The sequence below is a fragment of the Ictalurus punctatus genome, chromosome 12 (assembly GCF_001660625.3).
Source record: "Ictalurus punctatus breed USDA103 chromosome 12, Coco_2.0, whole genome shotgun sequence".
Taxonomy (NCBI): Eukaryota; Metazoa; Chordata; class Actinopteri; order Siluriformes; family Ictaluridae; genus Ictalurus; species Ictalurus punctatus.
The window spans coordinates 11,333,490-11,344,941 of record NC_030427.2 but is presented as its reverse complement, the minus strand read 5'-3'; the positions used below and the strand labels follow the sequence as shown (position 1 = coordinate 11,344,941).

At 40.0% G+C, this 11,452-nt stretch overlaps 1 protein-coding gene across 1 annotated transcript; it reads right to left on the bottom strand.

Annotated features, from left to right (window-relative positions):
- Positions 1-807: 807 nt before the first annotated feature.
- Positions 808-11,411, bottom strand: ift27 (intraflagellar transport 27 homolog (Chlamydomonas)). The gene is made up of 7 exons (XM_017480716.3): positions 11,225-11,411; positions 8,901-8,980; positions 6,273-6,332; positions 4,844-4,903; positions 3,992-4,109; positions 2,663-2,772; positions 808-2,456 (listed from the first exon to the last, which is right to left on the bottom strand). The coding sequence occupies exons 1-7, from the start codon at positions 11,256-11,258 to the stop codon at positions 2,358-2,360; spliced, it is 561 nt and encodes a 186-aa protein (XP_017336205.1). The 5' UTR covers positions 11,259-11,411; the 3' UTR covers positions 808-2,357.
- Between the last annotated feature and the right edge of the window lie 41 nt (positions 11,412-11,452).

Sequence of the window (11,452 nt, the reverse complement as noted above, 5' to 3'; positions counted from 1 at the left end):
CCATCACATCACGGCGATGACAGGAAAGGAGACAACATGGCCGCTGCCTCGCCTAAACCCCGTTTTGTTCAGTGAAGTGTGGCGCTTGTCTTAAATTCAGCACTGCGAGTTTGAAATCTCTGAGGAAAGGGCACAAGCAGTGTGAGCCTCACTAACTTAAACGCGCCGCACGCGCTCCTCGTGAACTGGTGTGGTGTGTTGCAACAAAAGCATTAAAAATGTATTGCAACCCCCCAGGGTTTATCAGCACCAAGAAACAATACTGCATGTAACTTTAATATGGCTACATAGAACCTGTACAAATCAAAACGGAAATATTAGCAGACAAGCATACATCTATACCACCATTAGAAATAACATGACCTTCAAATTAGACGTCCCCTCTGTTATTGTATCTACAGTATGATCAAAATATTCTTAGGTCTTACTTTTAAGTAAAATCTGAGGTACCCAGCTCCAAAATAACCATACTGTGGTCAGGTAAAATAGTGAGGACATCAACAAACAGCTATTATTATTCTAAATCCATCCATCCATTTTCTGTATCGCTTATCCTACACAGGGTGGTGGGGGAGCCTGGAACCTATTCCAGGGGACTTGGGGCATAAGGTGGGGGACATTTTGGACAGGGTGACAACCCATCACAAGGCAAAATCCCACACACACTCACACACTACGGACAATTAGTGATGCCAATCAGCCTAAACGCATGTTTTTGGACTGGGGAGGAACCTGGAGTAGCCGGAGGAAACCCCTGAAGCATGGGGAGAACATGCAAACTCTGTGCACATAGAGCGGAAGCGGGAATCAAACCGAATGTTGTTGTTTATTTAAAACCTTTCACATTCAAGGTATCAAATCACGGTATATTTAAAACAAAAAAGAGTGAACATATAAAATAAACCAAAGCAATTAATATGCAGTAATAATAACATTTTAAAAATAATAATCTTGCATCAACAAATCCATCAAAATGAAAGGCAAGAGAGGATGCTTAAGACACTGAGACTTGTGTGTGGGAGAGAAAGCACCAAACTAAACATGTATTTGTTGAGGTTTGTTTTGAATGAGGTTTGTGAAGTCAGAGTTTCAAGCCAGTGACACTAAAGGTTCCGTCACCAACTCTGGAGACTTTTGTATAAGGAATCTTGATCTAGATCTGAGTGGGTTGCTGTATAGGGGTTCAGAAAGGTAGGAAAGGTCTAGTTCAGGGAGTGCTTTAAATTTAATAATAAGGAACTTGAAGTTGATCTGGACTGTGACTGGAAGCCAATTAAGTTGAGTAATTGGACACATTGCGATACCCCTATACTGTTTGTTAAGGGATATAAGAGGAAAAAATGTTAGCTCCAGTAATCAAGATTAGATGTGATAAACACCTTTGTAGATCCTGAAAGCTTAGACTGGACCAGAGACAGGCAATATTGTGAAGATTTTATTGCAGAATTTATACGTGACTGAAAAGGGAGTGTTTTTGAGATGATTTTGAACAGGGGTTACAATAAGGAGTTTCGAGAATGCCATCTCTGTTTTGTCATAGTTCAGTTCAGGAGAAAGTTTGAAGTCATCCAGCATTTGCTTTCCTGTAGGCAGCTGATTAAAGCAGGAGGAGGGAGAGGAGCAGAAGGTTTCATGCTGAGATAAACTGGTGAATCATCGCCATAGAAGTTTAAATGATATTGGACAAATAATGGAGAGGGAAACTGAGTAGATACACTATATGGCTACTAGTTGTGGAGACTTGACCATCACACCGATATGTACTGTTCCAGATTTACCCCTCCTTCCTTTGCTATTATAATATCCTACACCCTTCTAGGAAGGTTTTCCACTAGAGTTTGGGGCGTGGCTGTTGGGATTTTGCCCATTCAGCCAGAAGAGTATTCGTGAGGCCAGGCATTGAGGAGGCCTGGGGCACGTTGGCATTCCAATTCATCCCAAAGGTGTTCAGTGGGTTTGAAGTCAGGGCTCTGTGCAGGCTACTGGAGTTCTTCCACTCCAACCTTGGCAACATGTCTTCATGGAGCTCGCTTTGTGTACAGAGGCACTGTCATGCTTGGACCCCTTAATTTTAGGGAAATTGTAATTCTACAGCATACAAAAGACATTCTATACAATTGTGTGCGTCCAACTTTGTGGTTTGGTGAAGGCCCACATATGGCTGTGATGGTCAGATGTCCACAAACATTTGGCCATGTAACAGTGCGTTATAAAGAAGACGCCCCAACACTGAACCTTGTAGGATACAGTGAGGAACTGCTGCACTGTTGGATTATTAAGTTAAGCTGTCATGATTGAATAAATAAATATGTACACATGAGCTATAAACATCAGAGTTTGTCCGTCTCTGTGGAATCCTAACCGAGCCTCTGGATCATCTGCCTCCTGTCCTGATATAGAGCATAAAAGGCCTGGGCTAAACTCAGAAAGGGGGCATCACAGCTCTCCATCTCCTTCTGCAGTACAAACACACATAGATAAATACAGGGTTATTAAGTGGAAATAAGCTTCAGCTCATTCTGTATGCAAAACGTAAACGTGGCTATTGAATATTATTTAACAGCACAGTTAAATACATAAAATGTGCTACACTGAAATACTAAAACTCAAGTTTAGTGTTATGATGAATGAGAAGTCGTGGTATGGATCAGAGGCCACTCACAGCAGAGGTCTCAAGGTACTGGAGACCTTGTTCCTGTGCCCACTCCTGCGCCACGGTTGTTTCCACCTCTCTCCTCGATGCCAGGTCCGACTTATTCCCCACTAACACACCTTTAACAAACGGACACTCTGTAACCGTCATTTCAGACACAGTGCCGAAGGCTCTGTCTGACGCCAACCCAGCCTGAAGCAACTTTTTAATATGCAGTTTGCTTTTTCTTTCCTTTCCTTGTGTTATCTATGTGTTGATCATTTAGCCCATTAGTGATCCACTTTAAATTCTGGAAAGAAGTGAAAAGATTTTAAACTGATAATAATCTAGTACTCTGATTTCTGACCCTGGAGCTGTGAGGATGGCACCAAATCAGAGAATAAGAATCTCGTTATTCGGTGAAGGTCTAGGGAATGCAGGAATCTCACTAAGAAAATCATTCAGCAAATCTCAAGTAACAATATACATCATAGAGACTGACGTTTAAAGGTGAACAGGCTTTTTATGAGATTATTAATAACCGCACCCACACAATAGACATTTTTTAATCCAATTTAAAAATGGATTTATTTTCCCAATAAAAGGTCTGTAGTACCGACTCCTTCTGCCTTGTTGTCTGTGGTTTTGCTTCTTACTGCCTTTTGTTTATTCATTGAATTTTTTTTTAATTAAAATGAATAAACTTTTTTTATTATTTATTTTCTAGAGTTCTTTTGATGTCTTAATACATTAAAAATTGTTAAAATAACAATGAGTATATATAATGGAAGATACTGTAATGTGATTTTTTTTTCCATTAAAAATGTTAATTGAACACAAAGCATTAGAAATTATCCCGACTCTAACACGCTTGGGCATGGATTTCCTCTCTGTGCTCGCTGCTGGTGTGTGTTTCTATTTTTGTGTGTGTGTGTGTGTGTGTGTGTGTGTGTGTGTGTGTGTGTATGGATATGGATGGAGCCTATATATTTGTATTTAGAGAAGTAAACAATTTGAAATGCTATCAGAAAATAAATGTAACATCATGAGTGTTGGAAGTGAAGATACAGTATATATGGTATGTACTGTACATACATACATACATACATCTTTAAGACAATAAAAAAAAAAAAAAAAAAAAGTTTGATTGTAGTATGCCATTATTATACCCTGTATAGTGAGCACATCTATATTGTATAAGTAGTTAAATTAAGTAATTAAATATTTAATGCCATTTTTAAAGAACTGAACAGCCTTAACGTGTACTTCCATATGACTCACTGCAGTGTGGAATGGAATGCATTAAAGAAACGTGTGTGTGTGTGCGTGTGTGTGTGTCTCAGGAGAGCTTTTTCTCACCTAGTAACTGCAGTCCATTGCACTGAGCTCGGACTCTCTCTAGCCAGCGGCTGCAACTGTTGAACGAGTCCAGGCTGCTGATCTCAAACACCACACACACCACTGATGGCTGCCCCCACTATGCAAGAAAACACATTTACACACGGTCTGTAAATATATACAGCACCGGTATTGCTGACGAACAAACACACACACACACACCTTCAGCAAGTACATGCAGGAGCTCAATTAGCCCAGTGGAGCAGTGAGAGTAAAGCTCTTAACTAATAGGGCTAGGGAATTTATTATGGCGTGGGAAAAGGCTCTGCTCCCGCCAACCCCTGCTAGACTTCAATTTTGAGATGTTTCTTAAATGAGTGGTTCTAGTGTGAGTGTTTCCGTAGACCCAAAGCCCTGCGCAATTTGCTGTTTCCTCTGCTCTAACACAGCGGCTAATTACAGACCCTTTCCTGAGTTTAATCAGGTGTACTGGAGCAGAGAGAACATGAAACTGCTGCACAGGGCAGCAATCAGTGTTTCATATACATCACACCCACACTGCGTGCACACTAGCCACCGTTTCTTTCTTATATAAGTCCATGACACAGAGCTACATTTCTGGTGGCAGTGACAGCCGTCAGAGTGACATGCAGGATTTGAATGAAGATTTTCTCCATTTTATGCAGATTAGTTATGACGCAGTAAAGCAAATAATCCAAATTATTCGGTCTAGAGAAGGATGGAAGACGAGAGAGAGAGAGGAGGAGAAAAACATAATGCCAAAGCAAATTCATTTAATAGTGTTTGTAAAAAATAAAAATACACTGGTGATTTACCTTACGTTTTCTTTTTTTAACAAAAAGACTGCATTACCATTTTCTCACATGCCTCCACAAAAGTTTCCCGTCCTGCAGAGTCAAAGATATACAGCTCCTGAGAGAAAAAAAGACAGGAACAATTGTGTGATTGAGTGAATGAATGAATGAATGAATGAGTGAGGGAGCATGCAAGTTTGAGTTAATGAACAAGTGAGTTACTTAGAAAGTGAACAGGATAATTAGTTAGTGAATGAGTGAATTAGAGATTAAGTTAAGAAGTGAGCGGGCATGCAGGTTAATGGCAGATAATAAAATGAGTAAGACCATTAAAAAGTAAGATAATTAGTGAGTGAATGAGTGAGTGAGTGAGTGAGCATGAAAATTAATGACTGAGGTAATGAATGCCTTCATTAGTAAGTGAGAGTATGAGCAAGTTTATAAAATAAGTGAGTGAGTGAATATGTCAATAAGTGAATAAGTGTGTGAGCATGCAAGTTAATACGTGAGGTAATGAATGAGTTAATTGTTGTGCAAGTTAGTAATCAAGTGAGTGAGTTAATTTGAGTGAGTGAGTGAGTATGTACGTTAATGAAGGATGTAACTGAGTTAATTAGCAAGTGTGTGAGTGACCAATTAGTGAATAATTGAGTGAGTTAATGAATGAGTGAGTGAGTGAATGTGGAAGTTAATTAACTGAGTGAATGTGCGAGTGAAAGTGAGTGAATGTGGAAGTTAATTAACTTAGTGAGTGAGTGAATGAATGAGTGAGTGAATGTGGAACTTAATTAACTGAGTAAGCGAGTGAATATGGAAGTTAATTAACTGAGTGAGTGAATGAGAGAGTGAATGTGGAAGTTAATTAACTGAGTGAGTGAGTGAATGAGTGAGTGAATGAGTGAGTGAATGTTAAAGTTAATTAACTGAGTGAGTGAGTGAGTGAATGAGAGAGTGAATGTGGAAGTTACTTAACTCAGTGAGTGAGTGAATGAGTGAGTGAATGTTAAAGTTAATTAACTGAGTGAGTGAGTGAGTGAGTGAATGTTAAAGTTAATTAACTGAGTGAATGTGTGAGTGAAAGTGAGTGAATGTTAAAGTTAATTAACTGAGTGAATGTGTGAGTGAAAGTGAGTGAATGTGGAAGTTAATTAACTGAGTGAGTGAGTGAATGTGGAAGTTTTTGCTTGTATTTTTCTCATTTGTAAGTCGCTTTGTATAAAAGCGCCTGCTAAGTGAATAAATGTAAATGTAAATGTAAGTTAATTAACAGAGTGAATGTGCAAGTGAAAATGAGTGAATGTGGAAGTTAATTAACTGACTGAGTGAGTGAATATGTGAGTGAATGAGCGAGGGAATAAGTAAGTGTGAGTCAATGAATGAGTGAGTAAATGGGTGAGTGAATGAGTTAGTGATTCAGTGAGTGAATGAGTGAATGTGGGAGTGAATGAATGGATGAATGAGTAAGTGAGTGAATGAGTGAGTCTCACCACACTGTCACTGGTCTCTGGAATGTTCACTGACTTCACCAGTAGTTCCACACCAGCAGTCTGTAGCACAAACACACATTCATACTCACACAAGTGAAACCTACGACCCACATCATGTAAAAAAAAAAGGTCTACTCTGAGTTGGCGGTTTATAAGGTACACCAACCATGTATAAACCCTGATTGTGGATTCCTACTGGCCAGTTTGTTTAAAGTGTAAAGTGTAAAGTTTATTTAGTAAAGTGGTGGCCGTTGTGTCTGAAAGTTGAACAGATGTGTCTTAGCTCAAAAGAATCATTTGGGATTTAATGTGATGTTTCTGCATTTCATACGTGTGACTGAGTTGCTTCTACAGGCCTGGTCTTATTAACCTTCTGTTTAGTATTAAACAAATACAGGGGCGAGAGAGAAATAGACGGACCGTGATCCTGAAAAGATGCGCCGGCTGGCAGAGGTAGCGACTGCACACACACACTACCTGGAATGCCAATGAGAACTCATTGCTCATAAACACGGCCCATCCCAGCTTCGCTAACAAGCCTTCCGACATTTTCCATGAGTGCCATCGTTTATGGCGTGCCCTTCAAATCCTGCCTACGCGCTGTCCGTCGATCAATGGATCGGTCCGCATGTGTCATATTTAATGGTCTTTAGTGTTGTCCGGTTCTCCTATTTGACCTGTATAAATGCTCTCTCCGTGTCTGTCTCGCTCGCTCTCTGTCTGTGAAACACAATGCTTTACCTTTATCATGCTGAGCACGTTGGCACTGTACCTATGCCTGCAAATCTCTCTCTAATACTACGACCTCACACACACAAACACACACACACACACGCACAGCACCCAATTACTGCAGTGGTTGTATAAATTATTGACTTTCCTGTCACCTGTAGCCGTGCAGCATGCTGATGCAGGCAGCCGTGTGCGACAGCGCCTCTGCGTCCCTCTCTTCTGTATTCAAATCACTTCGTCTCCGTTCAATAGAACTCAATTGACTTTCTTCAACCACATAAGAGCCGTGCGCGAAGTCATTAGATCCACTAAAATGGGTTAGTAGAGAGATGGAGCTACTCTAGTCTCTTAGATCTGTTGGCAAATCTGTTCTTGGAAGAAGTGACTAACAGGGTGAAAAGACTCTGCAGATAGAGAACTAATGTTCCTCAGCTGGATTCAAGAAGTACTCCGGTGTTTTTCAACATGTCATCTACAGTATATGTAACACATCTGTAGCATATGTACAAGTACTATGGACAAGAGCTTCAATATGTTTCCTTATAGTGAGAAAGAAAAAAAAAAAAACAGAAAACTTGTTTATGCGAAATTCACAAACTGTACAATGAAAGTCTAAAGGCAAGTGCTAGATATAAATGTTTATACATGGTTATACCATGGCAGAGTTCAATTTTTTAATCTGATTATAATAAACCAACAAAAGAAAGATTTATATTAGTCTATATGGTGAAGCTTTCCATAAGGATATGTTTATTTAACATTTTTTGGAAGGAGTCTCCAATGTACATCTTCCACCACAGGAAAGCCTCCAGGACAGAAACTTTTACGCTTTACAGTTTCTCAGTAACATTTTATGAAAGTGTTTTAGCAAAATGTGAACCAGAATTTAATATCTGCCCTCAGCCTTCTGCCATACGTGTGTAAGTTTGGTCTAAATGCGTTTTCTGTTATTTGGTGCATTGTATCATGTCTAAATTCTCATCTGTGGTAATCATACATGCTACCCATACTGTAAACAGAGATCAGCCTGAAAACGCTGGAGGATTCCTTTAATAAAATGTATTAACATATTAATGTATATATGTTCCAAACGCAGTACCAACCTACATGCTGAAGAGGTGTTGTTCAAGTACCATTCAACTTATGGTACTTGTGTACTTGTGGTATTTGGCATTGAGTGACATCTAGCTGTAGCACTCCAGAGTGAAAGCTTAATTCTACACCCCCCCCCAAAAAAAAAATAGTTCAGTGTTAACTAATGTTCCTATTGATCCTAACCTTTTTAGGTTAGCTGCTAAGTTAAATCACAGATCTTTCACGCAAATATACTCAACAGTATATTTTAAATTATAAAGCCAGTGAAATAACCAAACAAGTGGAAGGCGGCTTTAAAATAGAATTATGTAAAGCTCCAAAGATGGATCGAATCCATATCTTAATACATTCACATATTTCCATTCAAGAGAAATTATTTAATCCTAGCAAAATTCTTTACCAAAATCACCTTCAGAGACACACAATCCAACACAACACATCCTTGGTCTCATCTTATACAGCACCTGTAACTCTTAATCCCATCATCAGCATTTAAATATTAGAAAACATTTTGGAGTGATAGATAATCACGATATTACACGTTAAAAACCTGTGCACGGTGTTTACACAGAGAACATTTGGAGAGGGTTTGGTCCTGCAGATCTGGCAACCCTGACAGTGATTTCCGGAAATACTCTTCCAGGAACCAGGTGGAGCTCACAGAGAAGACTTTTATTATACCTGGGCCAACCTATTATTCATTTAATGCTTATTACAGAAGTCTTGAATTGGTTACTGAATAACAATGAGGTAAATGCTGCCTCGGAACGGCGTTTGCGGAAGTATGCTGACTGTTCTCACCATGCTGTAGTTCTTCTGGAAGTGAGAACCATCGCTGCAGAACATATGAGACAGGGCGCTCTTCCCTACTGCTGCATCTCCTACACACACACACACACACACACACACACACACAGAGCACACATCAGATTTGACATTTTTCTATATGATCCGCTAAACCCTCAGAATTTCCCGGGTTTGTTGACAGATATGCAGAAGTGAACACAGGACATGGAAAAGCCTACATCGCACCACCGCCAGCCCTCTGATATTGAGCATAACTCGGAAACAGAAGCATGCTGAGAATCGATACTCGTGGGGAGCAGTTCATCTATAAAACTGTAGGAAGCGCTCCAGATTGGGTTTTCTCGTATTATAGTGTAGGTGTGTCCACGTCTGCAAGTTAACATCTTTTAAACCAGACTGCTGTTCAATTCTTTTGGATCCTCAACATTTTTAGTAATAGCTTATACACAGGGGACTTACTTCACTTCACTTCACTTCACTTCACATAACCCAAGGCTAATAAACTGACTCTTTTTTTAAATGTATTTTTACTTAAAGAAATTTCTGAGATTAAATCATTGATATAACTTGTTTAGTAGATGTTCCACAACATTAAAATGTAAAAATACTCTGATCAGTCATAACATTAAAACCACTGACAGGTGAATAACAGTGATGATCTCATTACAGTGGGACCTGTCAAGGGGTGGGATATATTAGGCAGCAAGTGAACAGTCAGTTCTCGAAGTTGATGTGTTGGAAGCAGGAAAAATGGGCAAGTGTAAGGATCTGAGAGACTTTGACAAGGGTGAAATTGTGATAGTTAGACAACTGGGACAGAACATCTCCAAAACAGCAGGTCTTGTGGGGTGCTCCTGGTATGCAAAAGCAGTTAAATAAAAGCAGTTGTGGGGAGTTCCCGGTATGCAAAACCTAGCAAAAACAGTCCAAGGAAGCACAACCAGCGACAGCGTCATAGGTGCCCAGTGCTCACTGATGTATGTGGTGAGAGAAGGCTAGCCCATCTGATCCAATCCCACAGAAGAGCTACTGTAGCACAGATTACTGAAAAAGTTCACGCTGGCTATGATAGAAAGGTGTCAGAAAACATAGTGCATCACAGCTTGCTGCGTATGGAGCTGTGCAGCAGGAAAACAAGGTCAGAGTGTCCATGCTGACTCCTGTCCACCTGAGCATCAGACCTGGACCATGGAGCAATGGAAGAAGGTGGCCTACTCTGATGAATCATGTTTTCTTTTACGTGATTTGGTAAAAGATTTGGTCACATTTTGACTGCGTGTCACTTACCTGGGGAAGAGATGGCACCATGATGCTCTATGGGAAGAAGGCAATGGCAAAAGCAGTGTGATGCTCTGGGCAATGTTCTCCTTGCATCCTGGCATTCATGTGGATGTTAATTTGTCACCTACCTAAAGACTGCTGCAGACCAAGTACACCCCTTCATGGCAACTGTATTCCCTAATGGCAGTGTTCTCTTTCAGCAGGATAAAAAAATTGTTCAGGAATGGTTTGAGAAACATGACAAAGAGTTCAAAGTGTTGACTCGGCCTCCAAATTCCCCAGATCTCAATACGGTCGAGCATCCGTGGGATGTGCTGGACGAACAAGTCCGTTCCATGGAGGTCCCACCTCACAACTTACAGGACTTAAAGGATCTGCTGCTAACGTCTTGGTGCCAGATACCACAGCACACCTTCAGAGGTCTTGTGGCGTCCATGCCTCGATAACTCAGAGCTTAATGTTATGGCTGATTGTTGTACACTGACAACAAGTATACAATAAAAATATCTTCCTTTAATTAATAAATAGTCATGTAATCATTGGGGAATTGCTGTGGAATAAGAGGATAAACTCTGGGAAACGCTGTTATAGGAAAACAATCAACTTCATGGTGGTAACAGTATCTGCTTGTGAAACTTCTAGACAGAGGGGGGAAAAAAGACAGGCTTTCAACTGAGCAATTTTACAGGTGTTATAAAGTAAGCGATAACAGGAACTAACTTGTTTTGTGGATGTTCTACTAATTATAACTCTAAACCCCGTCGTTGATTATTTTCCTATAATAGCACGCCTCGTGTATTATATTCCTTACTTAACCAAAAAACACCAAGTTGTAATGAGTATTGATGATTAACAAGCTAAACAGGTACTGGAAAATAAAAGCCTCTAACGTTTCAAAACCACACGGTCTAAGTGTCACTACATACGAATGTGCACTACATAGGGTGCAGAAGCAGTCATTAGTTAGGAGAGAGAAGCCGTTTAGGACACGAACCGCTAACTATGAGCTAGTCCATAGAAGAGGAAACTTTTCTTACCGACAACAATACACCTGGCTCGTAACTTCACCATGGCGCAAATGTCTTTAATGCAAAAATTCGTAATAAAGCGTCAATTTATATCAGTTTTAATTATAACAGTATGTTTATTCTTAAGTCTGAATTCCGAAGAGGTTTGCGCCAAGTTGTTTTCTTTTCCTTCTTCCCGACTAGTGAAGCTGCACACAAACGCGTTGCTAAGTTACTGAAATGTAACGTTTTGATTGG